The 26,009-nt window shown below is 38.4% G+C and overlaps 1 protein-coding gene across 7 annotated transcripts in view; it reads right to left on the reverse strand.

Annotated features, from left to right (window-relative positions):
• KCNIP4 (potassium voltage-gated channel interacting protein 4) overlaps positions 1-26,009 on the reverse strand; it is a 453,265-nt gene that overhangs the window by 326,323 nt on the left and 100,933 nt on the right. For 2 of the 7 annotated variants that reach the window (XM_063335350.1, XM_063335357.1), the window contains exon 1: positions 14,581-14,796. The exons of 4 other annotated variants lie outside the window; for them this stretch is intronic. In XM_063335350.1, coding sequence (XP_063191420.1) covers positions 14,581-14,668 — 88 coding nt within the window. In that variant the 5' untranslated portion in view covers positions 14,669-14,796. Of the gene's footprint in view, positions 1-14,580; positions 14,797-26,009 lie in introns of those variants that run through there. One more of the 7 variants, XM_063335359.1, reaches the window with a different exon arrangement.

The following is a 26,009-nucleotide window of genomic DNA, read 5'->3' on the forward strand; positions in this document are numbered from 1 at the left end:
AATTTTTACTGTCGCAGATTCCAGAGGCGTCATTGCTAGACAATCTAGCAATTGCTAGACTGTACGGATGGTACCTGACACAAGAGATGCTTGAATATGAGTGCATTTAAAACTTGTAAGTGAACACAAAGAAAGTTTATTTAAAAGTATGTTTGTTAAAAATGTGTATTTAAAGATTTTGAATGTAGAATATAAGTAAAAATCATAACTTTTCCATAATCTAGGAAAATCTGCATCATCAACATTAGCACTTACTATATGTACTCAACTTGATTAAAAATGAACTTGACTTTTTTTTGCTCCAAGCTGGATGCACCCAAGCACACGTGTCAGCACCATGTTTGACCAGCAACTCTGCTCTCTCAAGTGCTGCAGAAACCAGAGCCCCCACATCAAGCTCTTGACCCAAGGGATTCAGCCGAGGAAAAAATCTGACCTGGTATTTTTAAGAAATTTTTCTCCAACTAACATAATGAAACGTAGCCATTAAACTGTAGAATCCATGGACAAACTTTTGAGGAGTAAATGCCATAAAAGCCTAATTCATATTTTTAGTGTTGACCCAGGACTCTATGTTCTGCTGACCTCTACAAATTTTACCACAAATCACATACAAGTGATCAGCTACACTAATTTTTCCTGAAGTTAACCGAAGTTTACCATGGCTGTATGCAGAAAGGCCTGCGCATCACAAATGCTAGCTGCTGTGTCATTTTAATCACATGCCTCATATAAGAATAACAAATCTCCTAATAAAAAGTAGACTAATGGAGATACAAAATTTAGTACCTCGTCTTAGATTTACTCTATTTCCTAAATAAATGAAGTATGAGTACTGATGAAAACAGACTTTTTTGCCCTATCCCAAGCACTTTCAATTTATGTTTAAATTTAGTTACATTGCCTAGATGGGGACTCCATAAAAAGTTCAAGAGGGCAAATCATTACCAGTTTTAAAACCTATAGAGCCTATTTGACACCCCTCCCGATAAGACTGTATATGCTTATTTTCAGATGATGTATTCTGAAGACACAGTAATAACAAAACTTCATTTATAGAATTATGATATCAATATTATTTGGAAAAGAACTTCAAATGCAGAATTAATGACATGTTAGAGTTCAGCACTGAGGGGTATTAACAGTAACACAGGCTCCCAAAGAATACCTGCTGTAGCTTTAAAAAGATGCTTGGAAAATAAAATCTTTAATTTCTTGCTGGTTTTTGGTGAAGTGATCCCCATGCAAAGGTCAAAGTGTACACATACTTTCACCATGCTACAGACTTCAGTGAAAAACACAGGAGGTAAACTGGCACTCGAAAACCAGAATCGACAGGTAGTATCTTAGTCAATGTTAGAGAACCAACTGATGTAATTTGGACAGCTTTTTGCAGTGGGAAGTTCAGGAGTTCAGTTCCAGATGGTTGTTGGTTTATTTGGTTTTGTTTTAAATTACCTCAAAGTAAGTATTTCAGTATTGGAACGGAAAGAAATATTAAAGTGAATTGCGTTGTCTTCCCCGACAAGCTGTCATTATGAGAAGACAAGAGGCAAATTAAGAGTTCAGTGTCACATGAAGTGTGTCACTATTTAGTCAATATCTAAACAAATTCTGACACACAAAAATCTGCAAGTAGAATTTAAATCAATTGGGTTATACACGGAAACAATAAATGTTAAAAATAGATACAGCCTGAAAACACCTTAAAGTAAAGGCCACCACACCGCACTGGGAAAGAGAATAGTGTGTGTGACAATCAGTGTCACTGTTATTGCACATGAACAGGTGACTGCCAGCGTAATAGGGCATGAGGTTGGCTTTCACCATGGCCACAAAGCGGTGTTAAGTTTTATCATTTCTGTAATTTCTACTTGGCTGTATTAGAGCCAGTCATACAGAATAACCCATTAAAGACCAAAGCGCTGTTAGCACATAGTTCGGTGACGACGTATTTCCAAGGTAGCATATTACTGCCATTTTCCAGATTGTCCATTTAGTTTATATCCAAACACAGTATTGAATTGGCCATCATCTATTTCGAGCATTCTTACAGAATTCAAAAATTAAACTATTAGATGGGGAAAATATGTTTGTTAATGCAGGTTCACAGCCAGTATAGCCCTTGCAGACTGTTTGTTAAATATGAACATGTGGTTATCCCAGTTTTGAAGAGACTGACATTCATTAAACTAAAAGTTAAATTATATACTATCACTACAGTCCTCTAAGAGCATATGCATATATTGCCATATTAGGGTAAGTTAGATTATCAGGGTTTCTCCTTTTTATTCCTAGCTTGCATCTTTCACTTAACAGCCATAAATAAAACTACAATTCCAAAATAAAACAGATTCAAAATACGGGGGTTTTCATTATGTTTTTTAATACCTTAATTTGAATGATCATCTATTGACACTGCTACCGATGGGATGAGTCCATCTTCCCTAGTTATCCCTGCTTTAGCTGTTACATACTCATCTTGTCTTCCATCAGGAAGTTTCAGGTCCCTTTTCAGGACATTAAAGAGAACGAATTGCCAGAGGGGGTAGGAAAGTATTTAGACTTAAGGCTAGACTTGTGGATTTGCACTAGGTCTTCAAATATAATCATTCATATTCTCATTCATAGCCGATACTATGACAATGGGGCAAGAGCATTAGTTTTACTCCAAGGGGAAAAAAAAATTATATAAGTTCCTAGAACTTATTCTAAGGCTATTCCATATGTGAAGCCTAACAAACCCAAGATATTAAAAAAGCACATGATTCTTATAATTAGGCTGTAAAACACTGTCTGGGGGGGGAAAGAGTTTCAATTTACTTCACATTAGGTTTATAACTCCATGCAGACTACCTGCTTTAAACTTCTGGTGGTTGGAGGAAGGAGCTCAGGAGAGATGATTTAGTCAAGAACACTGTTTAGGAAGAGGCAGCGGTTACAACTGTTAAACTGTGATACTCCACCATCCTTTGAAGCAGTGATATTATCCTAATTGCAGAGAAGTTTATTTCAACGTGAAGAGATAAAAATGATTGTATTGGTTCAGATTAAGGATCCATCTAACACAATATTCTGTCTTCAGCTGCAGCTATTAGTGTAGGCCCAGAGAAGAGAAAGGGGACAGGCATACTGAACACTTTCCTAGCTATAGACTATTTTCATCTCAGGGAATTTCTTACGTATACTACAGTAAATCTAGTTAGCGACTCCCAGCAGATTTGTTTTCCAGGTGGTTGCCTGGCTTCTCCCTCTGAACTCATACGGAACTTTTTGCACATACGACACCCTTTAGTAAGGGGTTTCACAGGCCCCAGGGTTTCATTCCTGACTGGCAATGGTAAATTCACCACCTATGCATTTAGACATAAAGCTCATTTTGCCCAGTGTGCACCACTTCACGTTAATCTACGTTGAATTTTATCTGCCATTTTACTGTCTTTGAGAATCATTGCACAAAATCTGTCCATGATAGAGACCCCCTATAAAACGAATAGCAACTCAACAACCAAAAAACAGTCTGCGTACACTAAGGTAGTATTTATTACAGCTTGCATCCAAATTTCTACTCTAAGTATACTCTACTCCTTACTGCTTCTATTACTGCCAGTTACTCTGTACAATGTTTTGCAGAAAAATGCACACACATTTAAGAACTGCATTAGATCGTACAAGGCTGAGATAGTCTTAATGCTGCCATTTCCTAACACTTTGTCTGCATAATTTGGTAACTTTCTGAGAGTTCCTTTAAGAGTTATTTTTAAACATAATGTCAAGTGCTGCGTCCTACATAGAGTTGAAGTTTTAATATTATCTTTATAAATTATGTCAGTAGTTTGGACTCTTACAAGAATGTTACAGAACATAGGACTTCCAAAGAGAGATCATTAAGGATGGCTATGGGATGCTTTTCAATGTGTCGTTTGTAAGAGAAGCCGAACTGTATCTTTCATTATAATTAAGATTCAGATTTGGAATGAGAGAATAAAAATTCAATCTTTTCAAAAGAAATGGTATCCAGCATGGTAACTCTGTCAGTCCTTTTCCCATTAACATACCACAAGAAATCTCAAGACTTCAAAGAAGACTCTTTGGGAAGGATCTGGAAAAAAAACTTTTTGAAATAGGTTACATGATGGAGTTAACGTGTTAAAAATATGGGATGTTTAAGTGAAATATTTAAATATATTCAGGAGAATATGCTTAAAGATTAGGGTATTGCTTTTAGATCCCCTACTTCAAGATACCCTTCCACCCACACAAATTTTTCACTACTGCTTCAGTCTTCTGTGATGTTCAGTCAATCTGCCACATGCAGGATTATAAAATTTGAAGTTGAAACATTTTGTACAACACTGAGTTTTGCAGATATTGCTTAAAGAAAGTGAGGGGTATGCAAATTGGTGGATGCAAAGGCAGTCTATCTAGACCATTTTCTGAAGAGGGGGAAATTTATAATTTGTGAGTGATTAGCAGTGGTTTATTACCATATATTTTCTAATTAATTACATTACTTAAAATCTAAGTGACCCTCTACAAAAAAAATCACTGGAAGTTCACAGTAGGTCTGCAGCCGTGGCATGCGAGAGGTACATAGCTAGGATGGATTTTTTGGGGTGAACAGAAGAAATATTTATAATCTACTCCAGCTTGAAGCAGAATGTAGCATAAGTGCACTAATTTATGGCATTCTCAGCATTTCCTGGTATTTCTTCTAAGCTAACTGCTGCTAAGTTTAATACATCTTGTTCTTTTTTCTCGGAGTACTGTCTAGAGCTCAGTCTACTTCTAAACAAAAAGCCTGTAGGAGGGGTCCTATTTGTTTACGATAACATAAAAAGGTGTTTTCAAAAGCCAGGTACTCAATTATGCAAAAAGCCAGAAATCATAGCAACATATAAGAGGACTCAGGAAAAATTCAACTAGTATATCTGCCAAGACGACTTACAAAAAATAAATTTAAGTTGGGGGTGGTGATGGTGTTTATTTCTTTTAAGGTATTTTTCTCTCAGTGTCTGATATTTTACCTTTAGGCACCTCAGTCAACTAGTAGCACGAAACCTACTCAGAATCCAACTTTATAATGTTTCTGCATCCACCACACCCTTTCACAAAAGTGATTTCTCTCTGAGGCAGATTAATGCAAAGACTGCATAGGCAAAAGTTATCAATGCTAATCAGGAACTTGAGAAAGCATAAAGTACAATGCAAGAACTTCAAATGAAATCTCATTGGTTTCTTTGAAATTAGTATGGTTTCTTTCCCTAAGCAGGGCATGACAAAGATTTCACCCTCGTGCATTAGAACTTGTGCAATTATAGAGAGAGAGAGAACAGCACGCCTCTGTATATGAAAAATATCTGAGACCCGGAATGTTCAAACTGCCTCACACAGACAGACAGAGATGCAGACCTTAAATCTGGAGTTCTTTGGCTTTAAAAAAAACAAAAAAAGACTAATCAGGTTGATGAAAAATACTGATTTGGTATCAGAGGAAGGAATATTTCAGCAATGCAAATCAAAAAAAAAAAAGGCATTTGGAAATGTATAAAGCCCGTGTTTTCCCCATGAATATTGACATTTTAGCTTTTTCATGACATCTTCAAGCTACAACCTCCTTTTAAAATAATTTTATTTTAGACCCAATTTGCGTAAAGAGGAGAACATCTTTTTCATCTGTTCTCTTTGTCTCATGTTGTTTAGGATTATTTTGACATTTTAGATTACTGTTTTCTTTTAATTTATTCTACTTCTCATTTCATTTTACATGTGTTTTCAATAGAAGGTAATAGAACATTATTAGCCTTCATGCAAAAATAGTAGTTCATCTTCCCTGGTTGTTAAGGTTCCTTATTAACCCCATAATAACAGAGCAGCCTTGAGTAAAGCTTTCAAACCATTGTTCTTCTGCTATTGAATAGATTTTGTCCAACCTGTAACCACTACTTCATCTCTGGCTTGAGATGAGCATCATTGTTAGATGTTTAATGATGAGCAAAGTGCTTTTATTATAATTTGGCTCTGTATTTCAGAATTTCATCCTATGAAATCAAAAGAGAGAACTGAAGAAGATGGTAGAAATTCTATGGTCACATTAGAACTGATGAGGAAAATTTTCAAGCGTCATCAGGAAGATGGTGCTGAGAACTCATTAGAGTGAAGTTTCTTCACTGTGCTTTCTTCATTACACACTGTAGGGTAATTAAGTGGCACAATTTTTTTATGGATTTATGCAAGTAAACAGTGCTGTAAATTGTCTTCTCTCAAGACTCTACCCTGTACTATTTCTTCCAAAAAAAAAAAAAAAAACAAACCTCTCTTTGTGAAACAAGACAATATTTGAGAAATGAAAATTCATTACAGTGGACATACATCAGTGCATCACCATTTGAAAATTGTTTCATTGTGAGATCAGCGAAAAGAAATGCAGACTCATTTTCAGGGGGCTCATAACACATAGTTTTGCGTGAGAAGTATTCCTCTTCTTAAGTAGGACAAAGCAAAAGCTTTTTTTCTCTTTTACCCTGTTCAAAACAGTTTGAAGTGCCAGGAAAAAAACACACAGAAAACTCCAGTGCTGTCTTTCTGTCCACTGCCACTTTTTAACGAGCATTTATAAATACACCGAGAGAACAAAGCCAGGGTTATTCAGTTGGTAGCACACTCCTGACTGCTGAAGTCATTCTTTACCAAAAGACTTTCGACGTGCCATGGTGTGCCCTAAACTCATAGCAACGTGTCCCTGCAGGAACAGCACGGTGACTGCTCCATTGTGAGAGCAAGGCAAGAGCACAATTAAAATGCCGGCTTGATAGGCCTCATTTTCCCACTTAATCAAATTCACCCTAGAGCGGAGACAGCTTTGCAGCCGCAGCACTCAAATCACCTCGTGAAATTACAGAAGAGTGGAGAAGAGATGAGCATAGCACACCTCCTGCTTAGGAAGGAGCCCATGACAGCTCAGCACGGGAAGAAGTTTGGAAAGGGCTGAAATAACCAGCAGTGAGAGCCACAGCCGCAGCTCTGGCTGCTCTGGCAGAGAGCAGGGTGCCCTGAGCCAGCACTGCGGTGGGGTCCTCAGTCACTGGGTCCGCACATGCCTTCGTTACAAGGTTTGGAAAAGAAAGGGAACAACGCAGAGGTCCAAGTGTAAAAGCGCAATGCACTGAGGGATGAAGGACAGCAGGTGAAGAACATATTGGTTGAATTACCTTACTTACTCGCTGTGATAAACTGGCATTCTCCTGCACGCTCCTGAAAAAGCTTAAAAAAAAACCCAAGCCTATTCAAAGATATCTGATGAGCAACTGACCATTAAATGCAACTAATCCCTATATTAGACAAGGGCAGATGGAACATCCAGATAAGCAATGACAACAGTTCATCTTCCAATGTTTCATACTAGTTTCTCAACATTTGTTGCAATCCTCTTTGCTTGGGAGATGCAGATTTAAGAATACTGACGGAACGATTAGCTGACAGATTTTCTTAGCTGACTTCAGGTGTGTCTGCGTTGGTCCATGGACATCCATGGAAGAGTTCTGTGAAACATGAAATTCACTTGCAGGGGACTCAGGGACCATCATCTAACCAACAGTTTCTGGTGCTTCTGGTTTGTGAGAACCCACTGCTAGTACCTCAGAAGGCAAAGATTTATAAAAAAGGCAGAGACTCTATTGAAAAGATAAAAATCTTCCATTTTTTTATTACCTAATTGTATTGCCTCACTGTGGGTTAATAGATCACAGACATCTGTCACCATTTGTAGGCCTTGTTTCAATAAAAATGCTTCTGCGCACGCTCCACAGCTTTGTTGAGAGATACAATTGCACAATTTGCTTTAAACACATTTTTGCTCATGTAAAGGCAATGGCTTATTTCCACTTTACTTTGTACAACTGGATATAGTACAGCAATATAGCTTTTGCACTTCTGTCTCTTTTGTAAGGGCAGCTGGGAATTATTTATTCCCTTTCATGCTTTCTCTTGAATAGCTGCAGTTCTTACATAATTTCCTTTAATCTTCACTTTCAGAAAATATAAAAATATTCCTCTGACTCAGAGGTGGCCTTAACAAGTGAGTGTAGTTTCTCATTCATTTACTTTTCCATGTATTAAGCTAATAAATCTAATTGAATGCAAAAATCATCATGCGTCTTTCAGAGGGTTACATCAATACAATTAAACTTGAAATCAAAACTGAACCAGAATTTTAACAACTTTGTTTTCTTTGTAATTTTTTTTCCCTTTTCCATTAAATCTTTATCCTATTAAAAAAATCCATTAACCAAATGCTTCACGTATTCCCATTTCTGTTTTCCAAACTTTTTTTTTTATTCAATTGTCAGTCTTGCACAGTGTACCTGAAGAAGCTTCCAGAGGCTGAAGCCCCGGTGGTGAAAAATTTCCTTTTCCTAGAAATCCCATCTAAGGGGAAAGACGCAAGGAAGTTTCAATTGATAGTTCTTTTCTGTTCATCACACCCCTTTTAGTAAAAACTGTGTCAGGAAGCATAAAAAGAAAAAAAGCCTCTCTTTAGAGCCGCAATTCATAAAGTCTCTAAAGGAAATGGATTTGGGGATAGAGACTAAAGGGCCGCATGGATCTGTTTTTCCACGCTCTATCACAGCAAGTATCTTGGCAAAAGCACAGCTCTATTCGCTGAAGACACGAAGCGCCTCTCACTTCTGAGCTCGGAAATTCAAGAGACTGGAACTAGAGCACTGGGGCTTTTAAACTCCTCAGCCAACCTAACGGCCAGACATTGCTGGCCCAAAAGGTGTTTGATCGAGCCATTAATTAGTGTCTGAAGTGCCCAGCCAGCCTTCAGCGCAGCGCGGTGAAGCCGTGCGGAGGCAGCAGCCGTGTACCCGTGCTTGCCTGGCCGGCACCTGGAGCAGGACGGGGTTTGACAAACGAGCAGCTCGGAGGTCCTGAGCAGCAACTTGTGTCAGAGACAGGCAGATGCCTGGGGACTAACTGCTGCAGCCTTCTCTTTTTTTTTTTATCCTCCACTGCTTGTCTGCCAGAATCTCCAAGTTCCTCTGAACTTACTTAATTAAGCAGCACGTATTAGAATTGGCAGCATGTATGGAGGCTACCTGCTCTGCAGTTTAAAATGCTGTTACGTGAATATTGCCAACTATAAAAAAAGCAGCACAGTTACAGATTTCTTTTACAAATTCGTAAGAATATCCTGTCTTCCGCTTAGGAAACTGGAAGCAAAATGCCTTATGAATATTCACATTAAATAATCAGTCAACAGTAATTCCAAGTCTTTAGCTTCACTGAATAGTTTTTGTGACTTTTCACAAACAAAAATTAACCAGCCAAAACAACATGGAGGAAGACACGCTGCTAGAAAACAGAAGTAGTAAAATTGATGTTAATAATTCAGGAATTCATTGCTATTCAACTTCAAGGTCTGAACAGACCATCTGAGATACAGCATGAGAGTTGGCTCCTACACCTATTTAAAACATACAGATTTTCAGCATCAGAATGCTGGAGAAGCAACTACGTAGACAGAAGTACACTAAATTCCTTTCAGGATCAGTTTTATTAAAAGAGACACTATTTCTTTTGCATTAAAGTACAATACTTTTTCATCTCTAGTAATTCTTCCTAAGACTCAGAAAATTATTTAATCAATTGTTGGAATAATTTCATTTGCCGCATTTAAGATGACAGTTCTCAGATTAAAAGTAAAGTATTTTCAAGTCCTGTCCTTTAAATCTGAGGGGAAAATGAGGAAAAATGCAGTATAATTAAATGTAAGAATTAAGAGCTAATTATTCTCAATATTCTCTTTCACATAATCTCTTAACTAAAGAAAAAAAGTTTTCGGGAATATTTACCTACTGTCACTAGTCTACTACATTTTAATTATTCTCTAGGTTTTTAAATTTTACACAGCTTAATTGAAAAAGTTGATAATGGTACAACCCTGATATATTCCCAGTAAGGCTGTTTTAAATTCACAGCCCAAAAGCCGGATCCCATCTTCCGCTAACTTCTGTAGAAAGCATCACTCCAAGAATAAAAATCACAGTGTATCACCCCGATTTTTCAGAATCATTTCATCAATACATCCACAACATGCACACCTAACAACTGAAGGCTTGAGCTGAAACTTTTTATTATAACAACCGTGGAATGGATACCATGCACTGGGAGCTAGAATGAAGTTTAAAAACTGCCTCATGAATAGATAGAACGGGATAGGAAAGGGAACGAGGCAGAAAACATGTCTAGTGGGACATTCAGTCTCAGCATTTCCCTCTCTTCCTGAACTGGGTCATGAAATGAGGCACCTCATTCAGGGTGTTTCAGTCTATCCTTAACAGAGAGCCAACACAAACCATTTGGGATCTCCATGTGGTTGGGACCTATTCTTACGTGCTCTCTGCTGAAGATGATCATCCGTAAGTGCTGTGATGATATTTGATCTTAGAACAGTTACAAATCTCTTTGAATGATTTCATGGAGAGGAGTTTAAATACCAATTCTACTCTCTCCCAGACGATTTCCATAATCATCAGAAAAGACTTAGGCTCCCTGTTACTAGCTCTTTGTGGTCCTATGATATTTACATGCCTGGCTCTATGATGGATTAAGAAGTGGAGTGAATTCTTATCCATACTACCAGATTTTGGAAGTATGGACATTCTCTTTGGACATGGAGGAGACCTCTCAGTCCTCTTCAGGATAAGCAGAGTCAGCAACACAGATCATCTCCTTCCCCGGCAGCCAGCCTAACCAATAGGTGTTCATATATTTCCAGAGCATTCATCCAATGAATCTACAAACCAAAAAAGTGAGCAGCCTTGTAAAGTGTCCATAATTGCTGTCTCAGACTTGGAATTTAGGTACTGGTAGGCAGGTGAACTACCACAGTCACAGGAGCACTGTTGTGAGCCTCTGGATGCCCCTGTGCTAGTGCCTCTCACACCTTCAGGTCTATGCTCAGATGACGTCTTCCTCTTGGCAGTAGGCTAGAAAACATTTCTGTGCCCAAATGCAAAATCTAAGACTCAAGATTACCTTCTGGTAATCTCATTTGTCAAAGTGCCATCAAAGAGTACATCCTGCATTCACCAATTTAACTAAGAAAAATATCAAGCCTGTGATCGGTGTCATTTTACCAATAGCATCAATATCTAGACTAAAAAAATAATAAAAAAATCCATCCATAGTTTAATCTACATAAACCTAGAAGAGTGAGATTACTCCGGTTTGTTGGAGAGACAGTACAATTCCACAGCCAGGGTTGTTCTCCTCTTCCTTCTTTCTTTCTAAATGCATATACTAAATGCCCAAAAAGGACACACTTGTGAAAATTTACCACTGAAGTCAATTACAGTTTTGTTTCTATCACCTCTTTAATCTACATACTTTATCAGTTGTGACAGTTAAGAAAAAAATCCTAGCAATTGCTCTGAAATTATGTTTTTTTCTCCATTGCAAAATAATTTGCGATCTATTTCTTGATCTCACAATGATTTATCTTGTTATTTATAATATACACATTCACACTGCATCCAAAAACTGAAACATTCTGAACAGCAGCGCTAAGTTCTTCACGACAACATTTCAAAGACCAGGCACTTCCAACACAGCTCAAGTGGCAGCAGGCAGTAAAGCAGGAATTGGTGTGTTATTTGAAAAATGCTGTCTTCAAGCATTTGAAGGAGTCTCTTTCACTTGTGGAAACACATCAACTTAATATATAGCCGAAGTTACGGAAAGTGAAAAATTTTGTTTAAAAGACTATTTCTTTTCACTACTTTTCACTACATTTTGCTGTCAATCATAGTAACTTGCTGTAAAAAAAAAAAAATAATAATTGGAAGAGATCTGGATGTATTCAGGCAGAGATCGCAATTTAAAACCCCTTGTAAAGGTTTATGCAGCATTTACCTTCAGGCAAGGGGGTAGTTTCATTAATACTGATTACAGCTGACTTGAATATTAAGATAGTCCATGTTTACGTACTATCCCAGACAGCTGTATGAGATGATTTTTTTATTTAAGTATTGAGACTCACCACAGAACGTGTCTTTAATGTTGTAAATGGTTATGAAACGCAAGCAGTTAAACCAGTAATCAACAGCAACTTCTTAGCTGGGCCTATAGCCAGTAAACCCAGTCTCCCTCCTAGCTCACCTTCTCTTGCTTTCTCACCAGTGTAATCACACCAACTGCAGCAGAGCTTTCACCACTCTGTACTCATTTAGATTAAGTACATATTCAACATGTCTACCCATATAGAAAGAAGGAACAGATTAGATTCAGTGCATGCGCTTTCAACAATGTTTAGTTCCAACTTATTAAGTGTAATCATAGAATGTATTGGGTTAACGGTCCCTTCCAGTCCAACACATTCTATGATTCTAATTTAAAGAACACCTGAAAAAGAAACCAGGGGCCAAATCATATCAAGAAGGAAGTTAAATTGTTTTCACCATTGTGCTCCTTAGTAAACATCTACATTTTGAAAATAATTAGTCACTTGAGGGAGCAGATTGCCTGCTTGTAAAAACCTAAATAAGCTTTCTGATAGCTATCCCACATTTTTTGAATGCTCAAGACAGAAACAGCAATATCTTTAATATAAAAATTAAAGTATAACTTTCTAACACTTTTCAACTAGGCTTCCTCATTCATCTTCATTAATTACCAACTTATTATCAACACAATGAATTATGCATTAGATTTTGCAGGGGGAACAGTACCTGGTATCGCAACAGTTGAGGTTAACGACTGGGCTACGCAAGAACTGAAGAGTGGTGCTCTACCTCTCTTAGCGGTTCGATTATTATCACATTATATTGGCCTTATTTGCTACATCATTTGAACACGATGAAGTCTATTAACCTAATGATAGTAGTAAGGTATTGCTGCCCGTAGTAAAAATGAACTGCAAATTTCCTAGGAATTGTCTCAGTTCTTAAGAGTTTCTAGGAGCAGGGTTTTTGTTGTTTTTTTTTTTTTTTTTTTTCCTTGCTTGTTTCCTTTAAGGAAACATGTTTCATACAACCTCTACTTGGCTTTCCAGTAATTTAGCATTGACAATGTGCTTCTTAATTATAAATGAAAGAACTTCTTTTAGTAGTAACATAAGAATCAGTATTCCGGATTAATCACAATTCCTGAAAACAGTTCTGAATTGTGAGCTTAGAAAGCTCGCAGCACAAACGTCAGTCTGAAAAATAACGTAGTGTGCATCATTTCCTGGGTAGGAAAGCTTGGTTGGCTTTGTGAAAAAGGAGTATTGGTGTTCATTTCTAACATACCTTTCTTTTTGCATCATATATTATTTAATTTCCGTAGCAACCCACAGGAGCAAGAAGCCAGCATTTTCAAAGAACTCTGAATTGATACAATTCACAAGAGAGATACCACAATAGACTAGGAATAGTACAGAAAATAGTCAGGCAAACTCTTTCTTACCAGACACTTGGACTTACTAAAAAGCTGTATCAGATTCCCACAAGTCACAAGTATCCTATAAAGGACCCACTGCCAGTGTTTATACCATGACCTTTATAGCATTATAACCCCAAATCCGATAAATTGCACACATCAATTCTCTGTTACTGAAGAGTCAACTTTGCTCTCACATCTTTCCAACAGTGCATAAACTGAAAGAAACCCAACCCCAACAGCAGAAACTTTCAGAATACTTGCAGTAAAATTAATGGCTTTGAATTCTCAATAATCACATTAGTATAATTGGTTATCAACTGCTGATGCTGGACTTGCACCTCTGCTTGATGATTTTTCCAAGGAAAAAAAATAAATATATTTGAAGTCTAGAAAGAAGCACAATTATATTTTATAAATACAGAGTGACATCATGTAAGCTATCATGTTTGTCAGCTGTTAGGAACAGCCACAGAAAATGCTGAATTGTGAGAAAAGTATATTTTCCAAAGTGCTAAGAAGAAAACTATACTGTTTGTTCAGTCTAGCTTAGAAACCTTATCTGGTACTGTACAATTTGTCCAAGGTTACAGAAAAAAATTACCTAAATAAAGTTGATAGCCATTTATGTTTCAAATTCTTTAACAGCAAAAAGCACAAGTGTTACTTAAAGTTTGCAGCAAGATACTATAATGTCATATTGACAGTTTGCAGCTGATTTACACCTTAAGACAAGCAAAAACAACCCTCCGAGAAAAAGAATGTGGTCTGCTTGTCAAAGTAAACCAGTTCAAGAAATGGTGAAAACAAAAAGCATGAGATTCATCCTTTATGACCATCATGTGGATACTCCGCATTACCTTTCACGTACACAGATGGACAGGTGAAAGCACGTACACTCGCATTCCGATTTGGATTCAGGTGTGTGAACGCTTAGAGAACGTTACACTGTCTAAGCACTGCAACATGAAGACTATATATTCTGGTTTTATTATGCTCAGCCACAAAACAGTTCACAGCTTTCTTTTTTTTATTATTATCATTTACAAGATGAAAGAAATAATAACATAAAACAATGCCATCACTATATTAACCTGAGGCAATTTTCTCGTTATCACGCCGCACGGCTCGACCACAAAGAAAAACAGTCATTACCTGTGTGAAGAGAACCTGTGATTAGCCTGAGAAGGTACTGGGCAAATTTCAATATTTCACGCTTACACCGCTTCCTACAGCCACTCATCTTAAGCAATAGGGTATTCCTCTGAGAAGCGCCAGAAGACTCGGCCAATAAAGAGCACGGTTTCTGCCAGCAAACTTCTGGGGCAGTTTACAGCCTTCTCCCAACTCCTCGCCTCCTCGCAGCCGAGCCGCCAACTCCCCCCCACCCCTACCCCCCCCCGCCCGCCCCCGCCGGCGGACGGCACCCCGCGGCGGGCGGGATGCGGACGCCGCCACGGCTGGGCACAGCAGGGCTGGGCTCGGCGCGGCCGCCGCCGTCCCCACCGCGGCCGGACCCGCCGGCAGGCGCTGGCCGCGGGCGGCTCCGCGGGCGCGCAGCCCGACGGGGCGGGGCGGGGCGGCCCGCCCCGCGCAGGCACCCACCGACACGCACGGCGGGCTCCCTCCTCCTCCTCCTCCGTGAATCGGCGCGCAGAGCGGGCGGGGGGGCGGGCAGGGCACCGCGCCCCTGGGTTTACATTCCGCTGCGGGGAGGGGAGGACACGCACCCCCCACACCCCCCTCCATCCAGCAGCAGCCACATCCCGGTGCCGGTACGGCGCGGCGCGGCTCAAGGTCAGGGCGGAGGACGGCCCTGCCTCTGCCCCACCGGCGGCAGCGACATCGAGCGGAGAGCTGCGGGGGGGCGTCCCACCGCCCTGCCTTTGCCTGACGGCCGCAGGACCCGCGTGTAGCCAGCTGGTGGCCACGGGCACCCCCGGGCGCTGGAGCGCTCTGCGGAAGGAATGAAGTAGCAGGAGCCCGAGTGGGGGCTCTGGGCAGGGAGCTCCCCTGCGCTCCAGGTCGCCCACCGGGGACAGGTGAGGAGCTGGCCCTGGCACAGTTCGCGTGGTGTGGTTAGGAACTCTCCAAGAAGGTCTCCTTAGAAAACTACACGCATTCCTTACTATCCCCCTGTAAACTCATTATTTCCCATCTTGCGTGAGAAGCGTTTCCTGTTAATAAAAATGGTCTGCTGAAGCCTTTATCCATGACCAAAGAACACAAAGAATATGTTTTAATTTCCCTATCAGTACTTCCCTGTACTACATAAACACAAACTCTATTGCATTAGATGGTGATGCAAGACGTAATGCCTAATACAGTTAAAAGAAGACAAAGAACCCATTAAGGAAAAGCTTAACAGATGAAAATCACTGTCTGATCTAATTTTAATGACAGCATTGGCCATAAAACATTTTGGTGAATGCCTTTAAAAATTACAATAAACACAAATGCACATCTTTCAAGCTATTCTTTATATAACGCACTGAGCAGAGATAAAGACGTTATAGACACAATACATCAAAGCATTATCAAAGTTGCAGTTAGATGACATAGTTTCTGTGTCTGCTGTCTAGAACACAAGCATGCCGTCTTATGCTTCCAGTGAGGCTACACAGTTAATGGAAACAACCAAAATGAAATAGCTCCCAGAAGCCTCCAGCTTAGCCCAGCAAAGGGTTTTGCCTGAGAAGGAACTGGGCAAATTTCAATATTTCATGTTTACACCACTTCCTATGGCCACTCGTCTATTTTTCTGAAAAGACACAGAAAACATTGCCAGGAAGAGTTTGACCAAAAAAGAAAAAAACACCACCAAAAACAAAACACCAAAACCAAAAAAACCCCAACAAATTCTGAGGCATTAAAGTCTGCTTTACAAGTTTCTAAATGCCTTTTGTCTCTAAAAAGGCAATTCCTCAAATAGCTAGTAGAGGTAGATACTGAAAACAGGAGTGCATATCTCGTCTTTAGAGGAGAACAGAAGAGGCCAATGCAAATAGTTCTCAGCTAGAGTCCTTGACCTTCTTAATCCTTTCAAATTTTTAATTACTTTATACAAATTTCACTGGCAGTGTTACTTCAAACTGAAGAACTGAAATATTGGTTTTTCTAAAGCCTCACACAAGGCTGTATCACCAACACCATGTTTTGTTGTTGGTTCCCCTCCCTCCCTCCCCCCCAGAACAAAGCTGCATCAGTTCTGACACTTTTACACTTTTCCCTAAACCTTTTACATTTCAGTACAGCAATAACAGTAATTACCTGTTCAAGAGTGCATGAAAGGTTTCTGACCAGTTTCACTAAGAAGCTTTTAACAAACTGTGCAGTATTCAGATAGAACTGGATCTGAATCTAGCTCCCAATATTTCTCTGCTCAGCAGAAAGGCTGACTAATCTTTGGACTAAATTTGCTTACCCCAAATCAGAAAAGCAGATCAGGGAAAAGTGGACAGAAAAATTAGAATGCAAAACTGTAGGAAAGACACCATGGTTTTGTTGACAAGTATATTATAGTGAAACAATATGAAGGGCAGATAGAGAATATCAATTTCTATATATTGGTAATATGCATTTTTTTTATTTTTAATTAATGGGACACACTGAAGTTCTCAGTCAGAAACAGTCTCTTTGCGCTGAAGTATATAAATAGTTTTTATATCTATAAGCTATATGTGCACCCCTAATAATTCATAATCTACAGACCTAAACTAAAACCTGTAAAAAAAAAATAAAGAAAATTCCTATTGATGTCAGAGGGATCTGGTTCAATTCCTGTAAGTTCTGACTTTGTAACCAGGTACTTAGTTAAAACCACTATCTAAGCACAATGGAGAAGGAATGAAACACACGCACACAAAACAAAAGCATTTTTCAGATATTATGAAAAGTAAACGGAAGGAGAAAGTAGATATTGTTTGTAAGCTCCTGGATTTTCAAATTATTTTACTCAAGTCCATCTGACAGGCTCCTAGAATGATATAAAACACAAAATTATTTTGTTTTGAAGTACTTGGAAGACATTAAACAACCAGAGAGGAAATATACGTGGTTTTTTAAAAAGACTGTCCACGACAGCAGTCCAGTTTCCCTGAACGTGCAAAGTGTATTATAGGGCTGTTAAGAGAAATTAATTTATAATAATGAAGTATTTTCTTCCTTTGAGGATTTCTAAAGAAAGCTTCAAGAAAAACCTTAAAAATCTATATCACCATGTCAAGAAAAAGGGGCAAAACCATCAATTTATGAAATCCAATTCTATTCAATCCATAGATGCAATTCCACATGCATTATTGGAATTTCAATCTGGGCCTCAGCATCACTGGTCTATGCCCCAGGCACATGTGTTGGCAACTGACCTGCACCCTCCCCATATCCATATTCAGGGGTATACACTGATGGAGCTTTAGTCTCATGGTGCAGAAGACAAAGCTACACAAATCCTGTAGTTAAGAGCCGGTCACTATTAGCAGGTATGTAATCAGTGTTTCTTTTCTTGTTCCTGTGTAGGAATACTATTTCACCATAAAACAATCAAAACCAAAGCAGAAGTCAATTAACAGCAATATGACAACATATTTTAAAATAAGGAAGGAAGAAACCTGATTTTTAGATTACATAGGTTTCCAGGACAATCTAGTCTAATCTTCCTTCAAAAAAAAAAAAAACAAACAACCCCACTTGTCTGTCTCAGAACAGAACATTGTGATGGCCTGACATAAAATGACAAATAATACCGAATTAGCTAGCATTATAGTTTCTTGTTGAGAGAGAAAGAGTTACTAAACACACATTTAATTACAAAGCAAAGTTAAAACTATCTCTTAAAATACTCACGAAGAAATTAAATTTGGCTGTTGTCATATTAACTAACAATGGCAAAGACTCAACTTGCAAGAAGCACAGTATAATGGTTTAAGGAGAAAAAAAAAAAGAGCTATCGCAAATATTTGATGGAAGAAGAAACCCCTGAAATAAGGACGACAGTGCACGCCAGATATAAATTTGCCAGTCTGGTAACAAAAAAGCAACAGTGCAAGTTGAAGTGACATATACAGAGCACAAGTCGATTGGCTTCTTGGAGACAGTTTGCCTTAGGTACTTTCATTTGCACACGTTGTTTAACCATTCTTCCAACTTCCAAGAGCAAAATTTCCTCCTGAACTAGCCTGTGCTATTGCCTAAGAGCAAGTTGAAATCTTATAACGAAGCATCTAATTGAGTCAATTTTGTTATCAACCTGATCAGAAAGGGTGACTGCAGGAAGTCAACCAGGAGCACTGAAAACCTGTGTACACAGAGTTTCCTCGCTGTTGACTCCAGAGGCTTGTGAGGGCTTTTGTTCTTAATGCAAATGCCGAATTCCACAACTGAACATTTTTATCAGAGGATTTCTAAACTCCTTATTTCAAAGAACAGAGATAATATTTACAACCTAAGCACGTGGCAAGAAATAACAGATGGGAAGAAACAAACAGATGGGTGAACACAAGGTAACAGCGAGATGTTTACGATCAGCATAATAAACAGCTGCCACAAGTAGATGACCATCACCCAGTCTCCTTTCAGTTGCTCCTTGTCTGTCATAAAAGTAAGGGTCCTTCTAAATCACAATCCCTAATGTATTTCTTTTAATGGCTCTTCCCTGGACTTTTACTTCTGGACAGTATTGTGTACCAAGGTGTCCAAATTGGCCACCATTATTCTGAAGAAGATGCAGCAGGATTAGAGTCCTTTGTCAAAGAAGTCACGGGAAACTGCAAAACTAAGTCCAAATTACTCATCATTTCCATGAAAAGAGCAGCCACCACTTTTAGCCACAGCCAGTGAATAGCGACAAAAATTCTCCTGCACCTCATTTGCCCAGATTTATAAACCAGAGATGGTTATATGCTAGACTGCAAGCTGGGGAAGCACAGACGCAGATGTATGTTCCCTTCCTAACTTATTAGTAAATAATGTGCTAGCTAAACGTACTTAGTTTAAAATGGTTAGTGCTCATTGCTGTCTGTCCTGAATGTTACAGTGACAACAAGGAACAAAACTTTGGCTTCAACCACTCCATATTAAAATGGATGTCTACATGGCACGTGGGCATTGATCTTGTGTGGAAATAGTAACTTCCACAGAGACCGGGACAGGTAGCAAGGGGACTGGTGAGGTCCCTGGTTAGGAAGACGGACTTTTTTTTTTTTTAATTATTTTTTTAAACCTTTCATAACACAATTAAAAACTTTCTAGTAGCCCAACCGTTACTTATCCAAACTGCATGCAATGTTTCTTAACGTGGAACACAAAGTAATAGTAAGTCTTTATCCTGGCCTACGCCACTGAAAATTAATACATTCTCCCTGCTTTTTTCTATAGTTTTTAACTTCTCCTGAAAACTTGCTGAGAATAATATTCTCAAAATCAAACATTTCTATTGCTGTGCTTAAAATAGGACGACGGAGGAATGACTGCTACCTCATGCTGTCTGCATAATATCAACAAATGATACATGTGCTCCATTCTAATAGCTAATACCTGCATAAAATAAATTACTTTCATTGCTGTTATAGTTCCAGACTCTGTAAGTTCAAACTGCATTTTCTGTTACATTTATGGATCTTAATAAAACATGGTGGCTTAGCCCACCAGAACATAAAACCTTTGACCAGTGTAACAACAGCACTTAAAACATTCGTCTCTTATTTCTAACTTCCCTGTAACTAGCTGCGCTGTCAGAATGCCTTTTTTACTTACTCGTTGTCCTTGAAGCTTACCCCAAGGATTCATTTTCACACAACACACTAAGATGATACTGCAGACAGTCAACTAGGAGCTATGGCTGCCTCAACCTCCCACATGGTCCTCACTTGCCTAATTAAATATTCATCACTCCAGAATGTTGCTGTGTCAAACATGAGCAGCTTCCCAGCCTGACCTTCCACAGCCAGCCTGCGGTTTGTGCTGGAGAATAAACAGGACTGGGACTTACCTGCTGAAACAGAAAATGGCATAATGCAGTTTTCATGTTGCACGTTAAGTTCTGTGCATGCACGGTAAAATCCTCACTGCAGAAGCTAGAGTACCATCTTTTATGTTCACTATAAATTGAATATCTGTATGCAAAGCTAACTATAAAACCTGCATGGGCAGCGTTATCAATAATCTTTCTGCAGAGCACTAAAAAAAAAAAAATCTTTTCTTGCTTATTATACAAATCCTGTTTTGTATGTACGGTCCTATCTTCCAACTTAAAAAAATAAACCAATGCTGATTATTCTCAAATAAAAAAAAAAAAAAATGAGGCATACTACTATCAACAAGTATGTGAGATTATTTGTGGCTTTGGACTCCTACTTCAGTTTCACACACACTATTTATAAGAACTTTGCATTCTGCCTCCAAGACAAAAGAATTTATTAATTCCAAATCTCTCTCCTCTGTGGAAAGAATATCTGGAATTATTATAACTCATTTTAGTTGTACTAGATTCTGCACATATTTATATCTGTATTTAATGGAAGAGAAAGCTGAACAGAAACTTCACTGCTATAGGCAGCACAGCCTTAATAGTCTATAGGTTCCATAGATCTTCGAGATTTAACTAAAGCATAACTATACCATAACCATACACAATAAGAAAATTGAAAAGCTTGTATTTTGACCCCAAAAGCTACATTAACCTGTTAAAGAAGAAAAATACATCAGAAATTGCATGCAAACATCTTTTATTTATGCATACTAGGTATGCAGCATTCTTAAGATGACAGAATAGTCATTGCAGCAAAGCAGCCATGAGAATTCTTTTAGCATAAATGTGTATTTACAGCTTGGGCCAGTAAGTAAATATGTTCATGAGAATATATGTAGCAACACATATGTCTGTATATATTTATATAGAATATACATATGGTTTTAAAAAGGTTGATTTCATAGCTTCAATAATTTATTTAGTCATCTGTGAGAAACTTTTTGCCTCTAGGATTTCCCATAAATGGTTCAAAACTTACATTTCATCTTCTCAGTCAAGGGCTTCCCTACGGTTTTCAGGGATTTTCTGTCCCCTGGCATTTTTTGCTAGCCCAAAAACAATTGTGGATGCTGTAGAGGTTGCAGATGTGGCTTAATGCCCTGATTAAACTGAAAATTAAGATTTCAAGGTGCAAATCCTTAATCTGGTATGAATTGCAGTGCATTTGGGTGAACATGCTGCAGCTACTACATTAGGGAGGAGAAAGATAGGAAACAGATGCTGAAGCCCAAGCAGTTCTTCAACGCCTACATCATGGTTGAAGTAATTTTGAAACAGCTGTACCAATGTTGAGAGCAAGTTAAGTCACCACACTGCTAGGCCTATGGTAACTCTCTTTTCCCTCCTAGGAGGGTCCTGCAGATATTGAGAAGAAAAACAGCCTGTCAGCATTCCTGTGGGATCCTTCAGTAAAGTCCTTTGGGGAACATGAACAGTTACTCGTCTACTCCAGATTTTCCAGAGCTGTTATGACTGTAGTAGTGGCCCATAGATCTTCCTCCCACATAATACAGGTGATTAGCTCTCCCAAAGTATGCAGAATTTAACTCTGACAAATAGAAAATCATTTTAAATAGATTTAGAATTGATCTGATCATATCTATGGTCTGATAAACCCAAGCTGAACCTTGCTCATGGGTTAATAAGAAAGGTTTATATATGCTCAAAACTCTACCCCTCTAATCTAAATTACAATTTTTCTATTCTGCACACTTATTTTCATTACAGGCAACTTAAAAACACATTCCAAAAATCATTTTATGATCATCTCTGGTCAACTGGAAAATCACCTAGGTTTCATGCTACGGACAAAGCCTGAAGAAGCTACCCACTGTGTGCTTCAGATAGGAACCAGAGACCAAGGATATAAATAGGAGAGTAGCATACCCATTTAGCATTGCTGGCCCTGTAAAGGAAACATCTGAGTCTGCATTACAGTCTTGGAGTCGCATACTACATATATAAGCTGGTAGATTTTGATGGCCTTATTCAATATCTCGGCAGTATCATCATTTGTCTTCCTACCGCATGTTCTTTTGTGACCGTATATAGCACTGCTTCTCCAAGAAGTATGGCTACAGCTACTTGCTGCTTCAAGCAAGCCTCCTTTGTCTGTCTTTCTAATATTACTTTACATTAGTCCCCAAGGACTAGAGATGGAAGGAGGCAGAATCAAAGTAAATCTTGAAGATTAAAAGCAGGGAAACAGAGCAACCAGGGAATTCAGTCTCACAGGTGACTCACAGGCATTAGTGAAAGACAGAAATTTTGGGTTGGGACTATGAAACAGTCAATGGCAGGGCAAGTACTTGGGACCACGTGCTTAAAACCTCAGGAAGCTGTAGAAGTTGAGTATGAAATCACTGTAGTCTTAGTGACAACAGAGTCTAAAAGATCTGATCAAATAAAGGCCTTGAGCATAAATCCAAATCATTTTCCAACTCTATAGCCTGTGGAAGTGTAGTTCTTATTATGAACTCGGCTATTATAAAGTTACAAGTAGTCAGTGATAACGGTAATAACCTGTATACGGTCTAGGCGAGCAAAGGAAAATTTCATTAGCTGGCTGTAAATAAGTTTCCAACTCTGAAGCCTAGAACAGGAAGTTAACCGCAAGGCCAGTAATGAGCATTCCTCCCATCTCTATAGATCAGTACAAAGAACAATAATTTTTATGTAATACACAAACAAACGTATGTATTATATTATCAGCACTGATGCTCAGGAACATAAAGATACAGTGGAATACTGCCACTTGTTTCTCTAATCGTGAGGGGAAGAAATACTACTAGAAGAAAACAACTCCTAAATACTAGAAGAATGTGGTAAACTTTTAAGGTCTTATAGAGTATGGGGTGAACATGAATATTATTTCTATTTAAACCCTGCAGAAATTTCTTAGTTCGTATCAGCTACTCTGTGTGCCTGGATATAGAGCTTCAGTAACCAAGTAGAAATCATGTTTTATATTACATAAATTATGATTCCAAACTTTTCCCCATCAGAATAGGGCAGGTACCTGTGCTGCAGAAACTGTATTAAAAATGGAAGAGATAAGCTCTTCAGTCAAAAAAAAAAAAAAAAAAAAAAATCTATTAGAGTTATCTTATGTCCAAGGAACTAGACTGGAAAAAAACCCACCCACCTCTACAATTTCCAATATACAGGTAACTTGTCAGGTATAAGCATCTTAATTGCAAAGTTGCCCTTTCCAGTTTTGGTCAATAGAGAATTTATGGCATGTCGTACAGTTTTCATTCTTGGCTCTTGATTAAACTAGGTAATTCCACTCCCCTTAACTTCAAGTTGCTTTTGATTCAGTAATCACATTTTACCCTATGCTGTTTTATATTACCATTAGCCAGACTCCCCCATATGATGTCTTCAAAGATAATTCAGGTTGGTCACATTTCAATAGCTTACCTCTTTTTGTTTTCCACCCAGTGAAAGAGAAAAAAATACAAGATGGAGATAAACGTGCAATAGATGTTTTAACCAGTTGATTTTTTCTGAAGGTAAAACATTTATCTGAAAACACCCATAGGATTTCCTCACCTTTTTAATATTAATGTTTCTAAATAATATATTGCTTTGGCTTCCCCAGGAACATTCCATCTTTAAACACACAATCCAAGGAGGGAAAAAACCCACAAGACTGGTTTGTGTGTCTCTCTGCCTTGAAAATGATTTATAGAAGTAGAGTAGTACCAATAGGAGGACACCTTATTTCAAAACATCCCACAGTCTCAGGGAAGATTATGATACTATCTAAGGAAGGATGATACAGACCCAAGTCAAGTTACTCCTGAAGGTCTCTAGTCACAAATCTGTTGCACTATGAGATCTCATATCAACATGAACTGTTAATATTGTTGCAAAACAACTTTTTTGTATTCTGTTTATACTATCAATGTTTAAATAAGCTAAAAATAAACTCTCAACTCTGTAAACATATGGATCCACTATAGATATGTGGCATGTTCCCTCTCTTGTCCATGGCAAGATTTCATGTATAACACATTCTCTTACCACAAGAATCTGTTTGCAGTTTGCTTTCCTTTCAGTGGCTTTTTACAGAAGGGTGTCCTTATGATCCAGCCACTTGCATTGTTTAGGGGCAGTGCCAATTCCTGAACTTGCTCAGCAGTATAAAAACAATTTTGCAGAACTGCACCCACTCTGAACTTGCAATTCACTCTGGTCACCAGATCACATGCACTTGGCACCAGACAACAAAGACTGCAAGAAGTAAATCAATTTTTGCTTTACATCATGCAAAACATTCCTACATCTGAAGTAGTTAAGGTATCTGAAGGGGAGTAAAAGACATAGTTTCTACATCACTCTTTAGTTGTTTCAGGGTAAATTATTGGACTATGACCATTCTGAACCTCCTGTCCTGGTGTCTCTTACAAATTGATTCCCAATCCTTGCAACATAGAACTAGTTTACTTCTGTTGACATGTCCAGGCTTCATTTACTTCTCCAAAGAGCAATTAAAAAAGAAAGCATCTGGTCCCTTACTAGATAATCTATTGCATAGTTATTACCATCTGATATTTAAACTAAAAAGCGTGGTTTGCCAAGAGCAATTCCTTTTCCAACAGTGCTTTCCTTAAAAAGGAGGTGATCAAATTTTAACGATCCTCTTTTGTTAGCTTAAACCAAGTGCAAAAATTCCTCCTGTCACTCCCCTTGGGTTTGAAGGGTATCAGCAAAGTTATCCATTTTAAATGACAAACCTTTTGGTGGTGAAAATTCAGATCTTTTACTTTTAAAATAATGATAGAAGTTGTAACAAAAATGCTACAGAAAACAAGAGTATAAGCAATCAAATAATTAAGGCTGAGACATTTTTCCAACAAAAAAGTTAAGGACCCTTTGGAAGCAACACTGAACCCTCGGTGGTTTCCTAGATATTGTATTTTGTTCTATACATCAAAAACTTGCTCTAATCTGCATTTAAGGCTGGGGAGGAAGGTCAAAGCCTAGACATGATCATTAGCTCTCGTAAACGTGCACAGAATCGAGGAACTCTAATTCTCACAACAAACACTTCTGTGAAACTCAGGATTGCGCGAATAATCCACATTGCAAAAAATGTGATTTATAAAATAGCTGGGACTACATGTCTGAGGCTGTTGAAAAAACAAACCTTGAAATAATTTGCCTAGAAATATATGTAAACGGTCATGGCTATCAGAAAGTGCACATCAGGATAATGCTTTAAAAGTTCAATAAAACTACAACTGATGTCATTTGCATTAAAAAAAAAAAGAAAAAACCCAAACTTTTTGCTGAATCTCAAAGACAATACAAAAGTTGACAAAGTTGCCCTATAAAATTTTCACTTTCAAGAAGTTCCTTGCCTCAGACTCCTTGGCAAGGCAAATTTTTATCGCCACTCTTGCAATCTGAAAGGTCCATCAAGTCTGTACAACTAAAACACATATTTCTTTCCTTTAAGGACAGAATAGCTGCATTTTCTTTCTATTCTGGGGTTTAAACAGCTTCCCATCTTTAAAATTATAACCACCTTAACAAGATGCAACACGAGTAC

The sequence above is a fragment of the Chroicocephalus ridibundus genome, chromosome 5 (genome assembly GCF_963924245.1).
Source record: "Chroicocephalus ridibundus chromosome 5, bChrRid1.1, whole genome shotgun sequence".
Taxonomy (NCBI): domain Eukaryota; kingdom Metazoa; phylum Chordata; class Aves; order Charadriiformes; family Laridae; genus Chroicocephalus; species Chroicocephalus ridibundus.